Genomic DNA, 17,763 nt, shown 5'->3' on the forward strand with positions numbered 1-17,763 from the left:
CTCTACATGGACTTTCAGGTGACTGAGGCTGGGTAGCAGATATTGAACTCTGTATTTTGGATTGCAGAATTTCTGTAAGACATGTTCTGTATTTAAAAAGCTGTATTTTTAAAACAATACTTAATATTTATTATTATTTTTGTAATAAAGATGGGGCTTTATAACTACAATTTATAGTTTATACAGCAGTCAAATCATTCTCTGTTTTCAAGTTACAAATGTCTTAAACATAAACACATGAATATCAAAGTTCATAAATGTTTATTACATATTTTATAATAAAAATGTTCAGAAACAGAATATATATAATATAAAAGGGATATATATAACAAGAAGTAAACCAGCACAGATCAGGTTGTATTGCACAATAATAAATAAAGCTGATGTATTACATAAAAAAAAAGAAAAGAGGTGACAATCATGACAGCAAGTAAGGCCAGTATAAAGAATTGGCATTCAGGTTGTAGTAATGATAGTAAATTATCCGTGAGAATAGAATCCCAGTGCTGTGATGACAGAGGAAGGCACACAGTGAAAAGTACATTTGTCACAAAGTAAATGAAATCTAAATTAATTTTAAATAAATAAAGACACATATTGCCAGTTGCTACATTTTAAAAAACACACCTGTGAAGAAAACCCCCAAATTTCATAAATTTAAATCTAAAGGACTGCTTGGAATGATTCAGGAGTGTGATAAAGATTTGACAGCTGAACCACTCAAGTTCAAGGGCTTTTGTGCCCTTTACCCCGAGCTTCATTTTTATTCCTAATGAGGTCTCTGCAGCAGGTTTGCAAGCCTGGAGCTGATTAAATAAGTTTCTGGTGCTGGACTCCTCTGAAATTTTCCATACCACAGGGACTAGCAAGAGGTGCTAATACCAAATGTTTCTGAATATGATAGGGATAGGGACACACTAAACCACCACCCTTTAAAAAGTTTCTGGGACCTTCAAGTGGTAAAAACTTTTTTTTTTCCATACAAGACTACAAAGTTATTTTACATAGAGTGCAAACAGGGCAGTGTTTTCCTCCTATAATTAACCTTACTATTTGTGTATCCTACAAACACGCTGTTTTTCTGCCCATTATCTACCTGACTGACAAGAGGATTCCTCACTGCACTCACCAGAACCAAAGCTAAAATAAAGCAGCAGCCTGTGCAGCATAAGGAATTGCTGGAGGAGAGTGTTTTAGCTGCAGGAGGTATATCTTTATACTCATCTCTGCCAGCTTAAAGCTTTTATTAATTTACAAATCATAGGCTTTCATCATATCCACATTCCATAATAACACCCCCACCATGCACCAGGGAGGTAAAAAGCTTTTTAATTAAAATAAGATTAAGGAGATGTTTTTTTTCTCTGTTAAAGTGACCTATATAGCCAAGGATCTTTATCAAATGCTTCTATCTGATATCCAGGACTAATATTGATTATGGAATAGTGCAGCTTCATGCTCTTCATTCTCTGCTGTCAGGTAGAAACCACAGTTGTCACTCAAAGCTTATGTCCCCTTCTATACAACATTATTTCATGCAAAACTGGAAACTAATCCTAAACTGTCAAAATATTTCTTACAAAACACTTACTTTACCTTCCTTCAGTATACTCATTCTACTCTAGAACAAACTAGATCAATCTATATAGGGTATGGAGATGTGTTCCACATTTCCTGAATTAATACTGAACAATAATGAAAACACAACCAGTGCTTGAACACTTCACCAGACATCTAATCATATTAATATACAGTGCAAATCTGGTGTCATTTTTGGTATTAAATTCAAGATCTCAGAGAACTCCTGAAGGCAGAGCCCATAAAGTTTATACAGAATTAAATTTTCTAGGTATGAAAACTGTCAATCATTTCCCCTTTACCAAAATATATATATGATTGGTCATGTTTGCTCAGATACATATATATATATTTGTTATTACCTCAGTTCTCTGAGGGTAATAAAAAGAGCAATGTGGACACTGATGTAAACGTGCTGTAGTTGTTTATACCTTCATAGTATGGAGTGGTGAGATCAAGGCTCAACTTTCATTCAGTATTTATACATTCTACATTACTTTCACATTGTAACTTTCATTTCAGCATTAAACAAAGGCAATGCACACTGGACTTCCTCCCTTGTTTCCTCCATTATTAGAAAAATAAAGGCAGGCGAGCAATATTTGTGTTTCCTTCATACCTCCTTTACATCATATCACTATCAAGGCTACAAAAGTACTTAATTCTTCAAATGTGACAACCCAACACTCTTATGGAGCACCAGGAGTGCCCAGCCCTAATTATCCCAAACTAACCAAAGTTCTAAGCAGCTAAATTTGTCATGTTTGCTCGGATACATCCATGCAAGCCATTTATCCGAGATACATCCATGCAAGCAAGCATGTGCATTTGCTTCTAGACATGCACATTATATTTGGAACAAACTTTTAAGTAAAGTGTTATTTTTCATAAAATCCTATTGACATTCCTATGACAAAATGTTTTGCCCACAAACTCTCCCTAGCAGTCAAAAAGGTAAAACCAAAATTACTTGGGAAAGGGGATTACTCTTCTTACTCCAAAGCTTAATTTTGCATATTTATTGAAGTTTCTATTTCTAAAAAAAACTCCATCAACTGAATCCTAAATAACAAAATGCATACATAGAAGTAGGCTGACTGTAAATGTGAAAGGACAGCTACTGAGCCAATCAAAGCTTCTATGACTTAACATAGTAATATCAGCAGAACTCTAAGTGGGCTATTTATAAATTAGTGAATCTGACAATTATTGAAGTGTTTTCTGGTGGGGAATCAATTACTGACATTGACCTGGAAGATTCTCTACCATGGAATAATTCAGTAAAAATCAGATTCACTGTTTTTTTTTAAATAGACCCTAAATGTATTGGCAGCAACAGGAGAGCACAGGAGTAAGCTAATTAACATACTACACCTTCATTATCCAATTAGCAGTCTGACCCATTATGATTTTAGGAATGGGTGTTGGAAGTGAGCTTGCAGCACTAAAGCAGCATACATGTGGGGCATATCTTTAGGATTCGTATAGTTTTTGCTTGGAGCAGTATGTGAATACAGAACAATATACTCCTTACCTAAAAAAACCCTAAAGATTAAACTGAGAAACTAGCAAGAACGGCTAGAAAGTCTTCTAAGAAATCCTTAAATATTAGACATTTTTGGTAGGTAATTTACTCCATAGTGGTTTACTGGAAACAATCGGGTTCATTTTAGGAAGTTTTACACTTTAAAGAATTTTCTTTACAATAATTTCTAGCAAAAGTGAACATTAAATTACAATTGCTAGCTGTAAATATTACCCATATCCCCACTGATCTGCTTACAACTGTCTTAAATATTCGATTCAACAGACCTGAGTTTCAAAATGCAGATCAATACAAACAATCTTTCCCTGCATCTTGAAGCTTATGAATTGGAAGTGCAGTGGGAATGTCTTTCTACATCAGACAGATAGCACAAGTAATGTTTTTACAAATTTCATCACCTGAATGTGCAAATTATTACTGTAAGAAAATAACCTAAAAGCATGATCTGCTTTAACAAAACTTTATCTGCATAGGAGGTTTTGTATGCTTACCCAGGAGTCTTTTAAGAAGTATAATTAGCTATAATGTTTCATGGAACACAAGTATATATAAGAAACAAAAAATAAAGCTAACACAACAAAACAATGAACACATTCTAAGGCCACACTGCCTAAGAATAAACATAAAAGCATAGCCTTTTTTCCCCTTAAATTCACATTTGTTAATTGTTTTCCTTTAATACTTTCTTCATACAAATGTTTCTCGTAAAACTGCGTTTTGTTCCTCTTTTGCACACACTGTGCCAAAAACAATGGCACATACAAAATTTCCACCCATAATCTGGACTCCATCCAAAGTCAAGGAGCTTTGATTGCACTTACAGTGACATACAAAGATCTAGTGACAGCTTTGCATGAGATTACAGGGAGACAACAGCTAAATAATACTGCAACATTCTCTGCTAACTGTAAACTGTTACTTGTTTTGTCCTGCAAATCATCCAGTAACATTTTCAAATAAAATCTCTATTCTACATGTGTGTTTTATGTTGGTCCAATATAATGATAAATAATCTTTTCTTTGATAAATGATCAACATCTTAAAAAGTGTGCATTTAGATACAAGATGATAAATAGTAGTAGTAATTTTTAAACATTCACAAAAAAGCATTGTGTCAATAAATATGTTGTGAATTCTCAGCTCTTTGGGAATGATGATATATAAAACTTGCAGGCTATAGTTTCACTGTGACCACACATGCTCCAGCTCTTCCAAGGCACAATGGGGCAACCTGAAGGTTAAAAAGTAAATAATTATAACATGTCCACCAATGCCAATTAAATCAACTGTACAATAAAATTTCCTAGGCTCGCTTTACTTCACATTGTATTTGTTACCGTGCATATATAGGACACATATGTTGGGCAGCGCAGCCCAAAGCTGCTGGTGTGTACAAGCGGACCTCAGAAGGAGAGAATTCTATGAACATATCTGTATCTACAAATTTCCTTTGGCTTTACACAACATTAAGCAATTCTCTAAGGACACAATAGAGGGGACTCCCAGATCGTGATTCAGCCAGTACCTTTGATGCATAGGATACACTTAAATCTGATTATCTGATAAGGTGATTTCCCGCTGATCTTAGGCTGCTCAAAGATTTTCATGGGTGCTTCTCCGTTAAGTACGACTGGCAGAGGAAATATAAATGGATTTTTAATTGTCAGTTTTTGAAGATGCCGATTTTCCTCTAGACCAGAATTTTCCATGGGGGAATCTTTGAAAAACCTTTAGGTCTTCAGGGAACTCCTGCTATAATTACTATATCCACAGCTCAGTGTTGCAGTGATCAGTGGGAAGAAGGTCACCCTTACAGATGCCCAAAAAGGTCATTATTGTCATTTAAACTGAACGGAGAGGCACAATTTGTTTAAGAAACCCCTAACAACCTTTAGAGGAAGTGTGGAAACACTGCTTTAGACAAAAATCCTGCTACAAAGTCTTTGTGGTCACTGTGCCACCCTCTACTAATTACTCATCTATTCAACAGAGCCAACCTAGCATTTATGTTTTTTGTCCTTCCCACCTCCCTCCAGTCCTTCTGCTTTCCTCAGTCAGGAACTTGCATGCTTAGTTAATCGTTTGGTTATTTGAATATAATGGCACATCGAACCGCCTTTCAATGTGTATGAGTTCGGCTACGTACACACGTGCAATAATTATCGTTTGAAAACAAAGGATTGTGCACAAATATTTTGAACGATGGTATTGTGCACAGTTCTGTACATGCTGTAACGATCCTTCAAATATAATCCAACAATAATGTACACACTAGATACGATCATTTGAACAATCGTTCAAACCATGCAGGAAGTGACATGTACAGGAGAAAGTGTATCACAGAACAATCCACGATCATTAAACGTACACAATCGATTAGGAATGTTAGTCGCTCAATCAGATCCGCCAGAACAGTCGTTTGTTTCGTTCTCCCCACTCGTTCATGCATCATGCAGGTGTTGGAAAGAATTCTGAATGATCCTTTCCAACAATAATTATTGCATGTGTGTACATAGCCTTAGTAACACAATTTGAAGCAAACTAGGCTGCCTCTTGGTAAGCAAAGTGTGTGAAAACAGGTTTACAGGCCTATGTGCCTATATTCCTAGGCAGCCTGAAGTGAAACAGTTCACAAAACTCTAAAACAGATTTGTCACAGAATTTATTGGTCAGCCTATAACAAATCTGTTGCACAGTCTGTCTCACTGCTCCTCTTTAGTGAAAATGCCTGGCTATGTGAAAGGATTGATTAATCTCCCCCACTTTCTGTTTGGCTTGCACAGTTATGGTGCCCAACACGTGCCCACTTAGCTCTTGGCCTGGTATGCCCTAGGCATGGTCCTCCAGCTGGTGGCCACCTGCTGCTTTGCATGTGCTGAAACACTGTCTGCATTCCATTAATGTGATAATCACTGCCTGACCACAGAAGTAAAGTCCCAGTTCGATTAGAAAGGAGCAAGAAATAGGTGTAGAGGATCAGGGAAGTAATCATTACCAACAATGCTAGAGGGTAAACCTCACTGTCCAGCACTATGTACCAAGTGGAACAGGGTAAAGAAACACTGAACCAGTGACCAGGAGAATCAAATGCTCTGCTGACCTCCATTTGGAGTGAAGGGGTTATTTAAATATTACTCCCACTCAGGGGGAAAAGGAATATTACAATGTGGACATTACCCACCGCTATGTAGGAAGGTGGGGTCCAATACTGCCAATGGGGCTGGGGATTGGTAATATTGTCACTGACACCAATGCTAGGGGTTATAATTGCAGTCACACACAGCAGTGTTATTACGGTGTTCGCTTATATCAATGCAGGGGGTTGTTTAATATTGTGGTCACTGGGGGTCATTGTTATTGTCACTGATAATAATGCCAGGGGGTTATGATACCTGTCACAGGTAAACATTATGATCACAGGTACCAAATACCAGGGGGTTTATTAAATCCAATAACACTAACACTGGATAGTTTTAGTGCCGACAGTGACACCAATGATGAAAAAAATTACTGTTAGGGACGCTCACCTGGCTCCATTCATTTGTCTGTGGATCATATGCTTCCACATTATTAAGGTAACTCTGTCCGTCATATCCACCAACAGCATAAAGCTTGTCGCCCAACAGGCAGACTCCAACTGCATCTCTGCTAATGCTCATGGAGGCCACTGAAGTCCACATGTCTGTTTTAGGATCATATCTAAAAAAGTAGCCATACATTAGTAATGCAAGTATTAGTATTGGTATTAGCAAGTATATTCACATATTAAGAAAACACACATATCCCAGTTTACCATGATGAAAAGAAACTTGTATAATTAAAGTATATAGGCTCCCTTTTAGGTTAATGTGGGAAGGAGACCTACAAACCGCTTCCTGCAGCAGAATGATGCATCTCTAGGTAGGAGACTTTTTTGAAATATTATACTGTAGCTATAATCTGTGAATTATTTAATACATACTATTAATAGTAAAACTATTAAAAAGTGAAATTCAGAACTTAACTGCAATCATGTAATTTATGTCTCCCAGTGTTTTTGGTTTTTAAAAAAGGTAAAATGGTAATATAGAAACTGGTATAAAATAATTCAGGAAAAAACTATAATAACCATCACACGGTTTGCAAATGGGAGATTGGAGCATGGTATTGGCTGCACTTTTTTTGTTATATTACAGGGAGGTCACAGAGATTCCCCTGCTGCACTTCAGGGGTGTCTATAAAACTAGAGCTGTGGGAATTTTTTAATTTTGAAACTTACAAATTACAGGCAATAAATACATTGTCAATGTAGCCAGGTGCCAGAAATATACGGGGTAAGTAGATTAGCATTAATACACTGACATACCATACAGCATATGGTTAACCACCTGGTTCTATTTTAATCACCTGCTCAACCCTACAGTACCTGCACAAAAATCATTTTTGGAACTTCTGGGTTAATTTAACTGGGCTTATGCTCAGATTTCCAGCCAATACATGGTGTCCAGAAAGCAGGAAATCACATTGTTTTCATAAAGGCAATTTCTTGCAATCAGCTTTGACAGTTTATTTCTTAAACATCATAAATGAAATGTTACCTTTCTACACAGTCTGATAGTCGAGATGTTAAATTAGAAGCTGGAGCATCGTGTCCTCCAATGGCATAGAGGAAACCATTCCATGTGGTGACCCCAACTCCACCCCTTCTTTTGGACATCTGTGCACACAGGGTCCACTTATTGGTGTGAGGATCAAAGCATTCTACAGACTTGAGACACGAACTTCCATCTCGACCACCCACTGCATAAAGCCTGGAAGACAATCAAACCAACATGTGCCAATTTATTCAGTGAAATCCACTAGCGGGCAGATGGCCCAACATCTTATGTTTTTCAATATGAAAAGAAATACAGTACGTGCATAATTTCACATCTGTTATGAGCAGTTTTTTCAGGGCCAGTACAGTTCTTCACTATACGGGTGGTTAGAAGCTTCAATTCTAAGGCAAAGAATGTTGTAAGGGCGGTCTGCATAAAGTCCAATTCACCCAAAATGTTTTTGTGTTATTAGAGAACATTTTTGTGAAGTCCTTATGACCCCAACTGGGACATTTTTACCCATTCCCTGTTCCTCTGAGGGCCTGCATGAAAATATCAAAAAGTGTATAAGCCATTTCAGAAGTAAATTAAACAAGTAAAAAGAATCCTACCTACTAATCCCTCAATTACATAGACACAGGCTATTTTCTTTTTTAGTGTCTAAATAATTTTTATTTCATGTAATTACTTTAGGGACAAACTAAGGTATAATAGAAGTACTGGCTGCATTAGAATACAGGTAAACTACAATAGTACAGACAGCAAATTCAACATACTGCTTATTTACTCACTTTCCAGCAAGGACGGCTACACCAACTGTGCTTCTTGGCGTTGACATGCTGGCTACAAAGTTCCACTGCCTGGCCTGAGGATCCCACCGCTCCACAGTGTTCAAATAACTCCAGCCATCATGACCACCAACAGCATACATGGGACCTTCTAAAACCGCCACACCTATCAACAAACAGATTAAGCATTATATGACTATGAAAAATGTGCCCTTTATTATGTTAGAAGCAATGGCATGGGTAATCCATATTGCTTAAATGAACAGAAAATAAAGATCAAAATTGGATCATTAAAATGGTCTTAAATGAAAATAAGCAAATGACACAACTATATATGTAAGGAGGTCAAAACAAACCTTTACAGACTGCAAACATGATATCTCATGAAATATTTCCAGGGACTAAGGTTAAAGGACAAAAAAGCTGGCAAAGGGTTGGCATTTGAAAGCACCATACACAGATGTATATATTAAATGTTGCTGGTTTGGCTTGACGAGCTATTCTAAAGGCTGTACTTGATAAAAAGGCTGCTCCTGAAAATTTTAACTTACCAATATCTAACAGTAACCTTCATTGGCAAAACTGAATATTTGAATGTCTTCAAATATAAAAAAAACAGCAATACTCTTTCTGGTATGTGAAAGTATGTGAAATCTGCTAGTTTTAAAAGATTTGTAATTAGATTTTGTAAGAACATTAATGTGGTGCTTTCTGTTTTCCTTTCTGGCTTCTCTGACAAAAGGAAGTAAAATCCCAGCCTCTACCAAAATGCTCACTCACACCATGAGAATCAGACCATGGTACATCAGTTACGAAGTAAAAATCAGCTACAGGGAGGTTGCATAGGCAATACAAGCGACTACATTTTTTTGCTCTTTTGGGCACCACTTCCAGTTTGGTTTCTCAGAACAAGGCACAACAGCAAAATGAAAATTTACTTTGTTTTGAGTAGGTTTCTACTGAGTAGGTTTAAAAAAATCTTTTGTTTCCAATTTTATTTATTATGTTTGGAATAAATTTTGTGCAGTTTACACCTATGGAGTTACAGTTATGATTAAATGCTTTTGAAGTGGAACTAAATTTTCAGTGAACTGAAACTGTTTAATTGCCTTTTTTAAAAATACGTTTTCATGGAAGGCAGAAACGAAAACTCTTGAAAAAAAAATAAGCCTAATAGGATTACATGTAGCAGTTCCTTGCTGTTTATCTGCAGACCAGATTTAGATCACTCTTACATAAAATGTAATGCCATGCATATTAAGTTAATACATGGGCAATAACATTCACACCTCTTATGGATCAATAAGGAATGCCTGTATATATAATAATCAGAGAAAGCTACCCTTCTACATATATAATTACAAAATATAAAATATGGTATAAAAAAATGGTAATAAACTTTAAGGCACTTTTGATTACTACAGAAATTTGACTGGTGATGAACGGTAGGGGAGGTGCTAACTTACCTAGGCCATGCCGATGTGTAGACATAGGTGGCATAACACTCCATGTTTTTGTTTTGGGGTTATAACACTCCACAGTGTTTAGGGTTTTTAACCCATCCCTCCCTCCAACAACATATAGCTTATCATCCAACACAGCGACACCAAACTGAAGTCTTCGTCCATTCATGTTGGCTACAGGAGTCCATGTATTAGTGCGCAGATCATACTTTTCAATGCTTGTTGCTCCTGAAACAGTTAATTATTCAAAACTAATTATTTCTAATTACCATTAGGTATAAAACTTATCAAAGTTAAGTAAACATTAATCCTTAATTTCAACCTGGCATTTACCTTCTGCACCTGGCTGTACCTCTACATAAAAGTTTATTTTGAAGGTATTCTAATCCTCTAAATGGCCCTCACCTTAGCAATAAAAAATAATTAGTGTTAATGGGTTCCAGCAGTGCCTCGTATCTAAGCAAAAAAACATTGAAACAATAGATGGAGCAAAGTTTTCAGGCACAGTGAGCACTGGTAGTACTGGGACCATGCTATTTTAACAAACCGCTCTCAGATTAATAAACAGGATCAATGGCCAGTCAGTGCACTACATGCTCATGTAATTGCTTTGACAGGCAACCATTTTTGGACTTGATAACAAACTTCTCAGGCTGGCAGATGACACTGTGCCAGTTTTTCTGTGTGCATGGTCTAAAGGAGCAGAGGATTTATTAAAACAGTGTACTAAATAAAAGTATTGTATGTAAGAATCTAAAAATGTTTTAATCAAATTAAAAATCACATTAACCGAAGCATGCTGATGCTTGGAATCTAGGCTTTAATGATTTCTGGTCAGATATCTGGGTGTGCAAGAGTGCTTAGTACTAAGTGAATATGCAGAGGTCACACCAATTACTCCTATGAATTCCTTCAATTTTTGTTGGCCCCAGTACACATTTTGTTTACCAGTACCAATTCCTGATAAAAGGGGACAACTTATACATTCTTTTGGTGCTTTGCTCCTTGTACAGCCTAAAGCACAGAGTTGAACCTCAACCCAGACCTGCCCAAAGAGAATAATTTTCTTCCCACATCGTTCTTCTACTTCTTGTCATGGATAGGATAAATGGAAAGGTAAACATTAAAAACATATGCCCTTTCTCCTTAAACCCCAGCTGTTCAGCATATAGATCCCTCTCAAGCTGCCCTGGCAGTAGGATACTAGACCTAAAATACATTATGATGATTTCTATGCGCCATTTCAATTGGGGATCCATAATATAAACAAGTAAAATACATTTTATGTTCCACTATATTACATTTGTTTAACTGAATACATTTTACTGGTTGATTAATAGACATTATTACAAGTATTACCTTTTGTAGCATCCATACCACCAACAGCAAAAAGCATGCCCACAGTTGACTTTCTGGGTTTTGTACGAGGGCTCTGTAACATTGGTCTTCTTTCAGGCAACAAATGGTACTTCATGGCTTCCATAATGAGCTTCTGACACTCAATGTCATCTCTGAACAGTGCATTATTCTCCATGTCTGCAAGAAACTAAAAATGAGATATCTGATTATTGTTCCAACAGACACTTCAACTGTGAGGTCTGAATTGTATCAAATGTGGTGTCTGCAGACCTTGAGGATCACCTATCCCTCAGCTGGTCAGAAGCACTTTATACTGACAAAATTTTAAAGACCAAAAAAAAAAAAACTCACGCCCTTGGAATCTTTTAATTTTATTACTGTACTAGCTAAATAACCCGGCGTTGCCCAGGTATTTATTCATTGCAATATTATACAGGCTTTTCCTAGGCTTTATATATATAGCAAATAATGCTATATTGTTAAATCAAATGAAGAATGAATCAAATCAAGAAATGTTTTTTGTAGGTTTTAAAAGTATAAGTACAATATAGAATTAAAATACAAATAAATTAACCTACATTAATGGCATATATTCCAATGCTGTTTTAAATGTTTTAATAAGAACAGTTGTGCTCATGAACACATTGATCACCAGAAACGAGCCTTTTCATTTAAAGGTGAAAACATATCACTAAACATTGATTTAAATTATTTACAATAAAAAAAAACCCAAACACAATAACTGAGGGAAAAACTATATACTCCCCGAACTCTTGCAACAATAACAACTAATAGACTGTGTGGATAGGTCTCTATCAGCTTACATCTGGTCACAGCAATATTTCCTCATTTCCCTTTTGTAAAAACTGTTGGGTTGATTGGGGATCATGGGAGAACAGCCCATTTGACTTGACTTTGAACAGTTCATGGGTTCTGGAATTTGACTTGACATTTTTAAGACTGTTGTTATTTTAGGTCAATCTTTTGGAGTTGTAGCCTAATGCTATGGGTCATTGTTTTGCTTGAACACGCTTTCCCAAAGCTCAAACGTCATACACACTGCTAAGGTTTTTCTGGTTTCCCATTTGTTTGCTGCCCCTACAAGTTCTTTTTTCTGTAGTAAAAGCATGACCTCTGTGTAGTGCCGCCATCACCAGGTTTCATGGAGGGGATGTGTTTAGTATAATCTGCAGAAGAAGTGTATATGGAAATCAACGCAAAACAATTTTGGTGGGGAGGAAAAAAATACTGGAATTGAATATGAGCTGGGGTAACCTAAGGGGAGTAATAACTGAAGAGTGTTACTAAGTTACAGTAAACATGGGGAGCTGAGAATAAGTGCAAAATGAAGGGATTTGTAAGGCATCTTTAAAAAAAAAAAAAAAAAAGATGCCTTTAAAATCACTTCACTTTGTGCTAATTCTCATTCATCTTGTATTGGGTTTGGTATCCACTTAAGCAGTGGTAATCACTCATCTTTTACTCTGTAAACATGGGAAGGGCTAAAATGTTTGCAAACAGAACTTATTTTGCTTTAGGTAATAAGTGTGTACAGCTAGTGTCAGGCTTATGTAATGCCGGGTTCAGGTGTACATACCAATAAAAACACTCCAAAAGTTGAAAGTTATACAAACCAAACTCTAAAAACAGAGTTTTGCTGAGACAATACATAACATTATGCCCAAACTGTGGCATAAAACACAAACATTTAATATGCAGTATACATGGTATGTTATTGAACATCATACCAGTGCCAACACGCTGGGGAACCATTGTACCTGTGGTGCCAGCAGGGGTAACCGGATATAGGCCAGAAGTTTGCTAAGCTCCCTTCTCCTCTGTTCTACATCATGTCGTACCCAGGTAAGCAAGGCATTCAAGATGGTTTCTTCATGAGGAATGTTCATATCATCGCTTGCTAGAAGTTTAGCAATTTCAGAAGCTGGCAATAATAAAAATTCTTGATTTCGTATTACTTCCATGAAATGTTCCTAAAAACAAACAGTTAAAAGCATTATTATTAGATTTGTCTAATTCCGGTGTTTCATCTATTCACTAAACCATTAGCATGCATTAGTAAAACATTATCCATGGGTAGTATCAGGGATATCGAGGCTGGATTACCAAAATGATAAAAGAATCTTCACATAGCAGAACGTGTAAATATTCACTTAAAATTATCTTATCTTTTTTTTAATAAACTCATGTACACATGATTGGAGTTAAAAAAAATTGTTTATCACATGATTGGATACTTGAAAATAATATTTAAGAGCCTCAACTCTGTTAGTAAATCAGCCTCAATATTTCTGGTATTTTTTCACAAAGATCTAAAATAGTCCCAAGAGAATGTTAACAATTTGGGATTTACATGAATTAGGTCAATGGCTTTACATATGGAGCAGGATTATCTATAAACACAAAGAAACTCTTTCATGTGCTTTCAGGTATCATCTAACCATCAGCTTTCACCATTTACCAGCAGCCTAAACTGCCTGTAATTATTTAGCCCATTCATTTTACGTGTCAAAGTCACATGACCAGGTTTCTTCCAATCTCATGCGCTCTTCTTGCTTAATAATTAAAGAGAACGTCATACGGTGCCACAAGCTACACACCATAAGGGTCTGTGTTTTAGGAACCATTAAATGTGGGCCGTCATGTGCAGAAAAGAGAGGAATATATTATAGAGTGGATAGACCCTTAAAGAGAATGCATCTCTACAGAGTAATCAGTATGTTTGGGATTTAAAACTATTCCTGAACATTTGTAAGTAATTGTAAACCAGAGTATTAGCCCAACTGAATTCACAGAAACAGACATGAGGTCCGAAATATAATACATTATCAACTCCCATATTCTTAGTCTTATTTTTTTATATCAGCTATGCAGAAAGTTTAAAACTGGTGTGCAGTGTAACAAACAACAGAAAAGACCCACTGCTCTTAAAGCATACCTTAACTCAGAAATTTCACTTTAAATAAAAGGGTAGACAACCTTTTTATGTTAAGTAAAAATTCTGTTCATTTAGGTTTTTTTGTAAGTGCAACACGCCAGGTCAGAGACGGATACCGGGACGACGCAGGACCCGATGGAAAACACCTCGCGACCGATCGACTGCACTGCGGGATTGAAGATATAAGTGTATTTATTTTTAGGTTAGGATTTTTAGTTTTAGGCACTTTTCAGTTTAGTTCCTCTTTAGGGTAAAACTTTGGGCAGGACTTAGGGGCATACCAGTAAACATATTCATTTGGCCCCCCTGTAAAATTTACGTCGATCTTGATAATAATAGAAAAAAAAAAATCACCAAATGCAGCTACATGCAATAGTATGGCAACAAGGCTAAACTGCTCCTAAATTCAGAGCAGATGAGCAAACAGGTATGACCTTCATAAAAGTTGCAAAATGTGGTTATGTAAAAATCAGCATAGTCACTTCACAAGCCTGGAGCTTGTCCTTCATTACCTTCCCACTGCTTTCTGGATTCATAGCAATGCCTCTGTTGCTAAAAACCCTACCACTGTAAAATGCATTGTCTGGGAGAGGGTGCATGGGAAACTCAAAAAAAAAAAAAGAAAAAAAGGAAGGCTTGTGCATTAATTTTAGATTGTCTTAGATAAGCCTTTAGCTGTACATCATTAGGTTCCCACAGAACTGGTCCCACACATGACCTCCCTTTCACTGCAATTCAAGTCTGTGAGGAATGGTATGATCTCGGCCAGCACAGACCACTAAAGCATGATGGCAGGATTTTGACAAAGGCTTTGTCAAATACATAACATTCACAAATTTTAATATGAAAGGGTGCCAAACTATTAGGAAATAAAAATGTATATAAATGTAAAATGAATGTAAGTATTGCAAAGCCTATGGACTGCCACACAAGCAATACACAGATACGAGTCTTCTATCCTGCAATGCCTTGCAGAGTTTTTGCAGCCTCAATCCTACCTGGATTTCTTCTCACTCATATCGGTCAGCCTGATGAAGGCTGGGAGCTTGAATTGAGGTACTACAAGCTTTAAAACTGTAGCAATTTATTACCAGCCAACAGTAGTCCATAGTTTCTGAATCATTCTGGTTATTTAAAGAGGTACTAACAAACCTTCAAACACCCTTGAGTATGTTTTTCTTTATTGTGGTTGCAAATATTTTATAATGAATGCATCCTTTTGGTTAAAAGGTGGACTACAACATTGTGCTGCCCATTTGAACCTCCGGCAGCATTTCGTTAAAGCTCCATTGTGTGCATTCTTCAACAAACACTATTTACAGAAATAAGAAATTAAAGAATTAAAGAAAATAAAGATTCGTGCCTACTAGCAGAAGCCCTATGAGTCTGGCTGTAGACAGTATAAGATTCTGGTGATCAGAGTAAGAATATATGAAGTGTAACTTCATAAAGGTATTAAAGAGTTATATTGTGTAAAGAGAACCAGAGTCTTATATCCATGTCTCTATTGCTTGAGCTTCTTTCCTGTGTACCGTTCAGTGATAACAGAGAAATAATTTCTTCTCATGGCATTGCTACAATTGTGCACAGCCTGTTCTAGCAGATGGATGAAAGATGTATGCCAGGAGCACTGTGTTCCATATGATCTGAATTCTTTCCACACATATTTCTCTAACACTTAGCCTTAGAAATCCTGCCACTATAACACATATTTTTGGCTGTCTATTGATGTTTATGTGCTTACCCAAGTCTGATAATCAGAATGGTAATATAAAAAACATTTAGTGTATTCTATAGAGAGACACAGGAAGTATATTACCTTTGGGTTTATTCGCTGCCTACAGAAGACCGGACACTGGAAAACAGAAAAACTGTAGGTCAGCCCAGGATAACCCTCAAGCAACAGTACAGAAAGCGTGAGCATAGCAGACTCCATGAAAAGGATTTGATGGAAAGTTTTATAAAAATATTTTTTCTTTTGTGTTCATTGTTGACACAGGAAATCTATCCCTTTCAAAATGCCCAAAGCATTCCAGCTGAGGGAACTCTCAGGGTCAAGAAAAACAACTGAAGACAATCTGCAGCTCAAAGAACCACCAGAAGAACCTTACTGAAGTTGGCATCAGATGAGACCTTAGCATATACCCGATACAATGAGTAATCAGAAGACAAGGTGTCAGCAAATCTGGAAAACAGAAGCTTAAAAAGAGGCACCCATATATATCTGGTAGAATGTGCCCCAAGAGGGAACGGTGGAGCTCTATCCTTGATACCACCAGCCTGAACAATGGTTTGTCTGAGCTACTTTGAGATGGAGGAACAAGAAGCCCGAGCACCTTTATAGTGACCATCAGGAAAATATTTTTTCTGAATGATACAGTAGCTGAGATACATGTGAATCACATCCAAGGAAAATAGAAGGAGATCTCTCTATGGTTACCTGAAGCCTGACAAAGAGAAGGAAGCAGGGTGTTCTGGTTAAGGTGGAGGAAAAGAAAGTAGATTACATTGGTATATAAGAACACAGGGACAAGGTGCAACTTATAGAAAAGTTGCCACTAGATCAGAGACTTCCCTAGCATAGGTGGGGGGAGGCAAAAAGTACAACATTGTGGGTGAGAGTAATGTGGAACACCTCTAAGAGGTTTGAAAGGCTTTTTCTTTACCATAGAGAAAACCAAATTACCACAATCTCACCCAGGCAACAAGCAGGAGGGGACACTCCCCAGAAAAAAGTTCCTAACTAGGAAGCAAACATTCAGGAATCTATGGTCTCAAAAACAAAATGTCAAGAGAAGACATCTTGCCTTTAATGGTACTTAGGGCCAAACACTGATCCAGACCAGACTGTAAAATAGCAGACATGATAAATTCCTGGGTTAAAATTCTTTGGACCTACGCCAAGTGAGATACGCCCTGCCAGCCTGATGATAAATCGTAAACTCGCTTTCCAAACAAACAAGACAAATTATCAAAGCAATCACGTTGATTATTGTAAATTACAACTATTGAATTTTGCAAATTCAAACGTCTACTGTGTTTGGATGTATCTGTGCACCTATCCACACAGCCAGGAACTCGGATGTCTAATTTTTGTGCTAGAACCATGAGGTCAGACCATTGTTGTCCACCTACTATCTGTAAAGTCTAGAGGTATGTACACACATTAGATGATTCTCAGCTGATACGAGATGCGTTTAAGGATCCTCCCTGGCAAATCAATGAACGACAGAAGACAATCGACCGTATGGAAGTGAAGGGAGGAAAGCGCAGTGGGGTGCTGATGGCTTGTTCACCCCCTTCCTTCTCCATAGAACAGAATTGGGCCATATGTACAGCGCTTGTTCATTTGGTCGTTGGAAAACAACTGACTATGGATATTTAGTAGTAGTAGTAGTACACATTGGATAATGTACAATTTATTTTATAATACCAAAAAGTAACCAAAATAAAATTTCTATTTTCATGATCATCAACTTAGATGCAGAACAGAGGA

The 17,763-nt window shown here is 36.9% G+C and overlaps 1 protein-coding gene across 5 annotated transcripts in view; it reads right to left on the reverse strand.

The window, feature by feature from the left end:
- Positions 1-244: 244 nt before the first annotated feature.
- The window catches only part of KLHL5 (kelch like family member 5), a 46,926-nt gene continuing 29,407 nt past the window's right edge, over positions 245-17,763 (reverse strand). For 4 of the 5 annotated variants that reach the window (XM_072406323.1, XM_072406321.1, XM_072406319.1 and 1 more), the window contains 7 exons: positions 13,090-13,302; positions 11,312-11,498; positions 9,956-10,180; positions 8,493-8,655; positions 7,702-7,914; positions 6,652-6,823; positions 245-4,355 (listed from right to left, as the gene is read on the reverse strand). In XM_072406323.1, the coding sequence (XP_072262424.1) occupies positions 4,299-4,355; positions 6,652-6,823; positions 7,702-7,914; positions 8,493-8,655; positions 9,956-10,180; positions 11,312-11,498; positions 13,090-13,302 (1,230 nt within the window). In that variant the 3' untranslated portion in view covers positions 245-4,298. The other variant, XM_072406320.1, reaches the window with a different exon arrangement.

Source organism: Pyxicephalus adspersus, chromosome 3 (assembly GCF_032062135.1).
Source record: "Pyxicephalus adspersus chromosome 3, UCB_Pads_2.0, whole genome shotgun sequence".
Taxonomy (NCBI): Eukaryota; Metazoa; Chordata; class Amphibia; order Anura; family Pyxicephalidae; genus Pyxicephalus; species Pyxicephalus adspersus.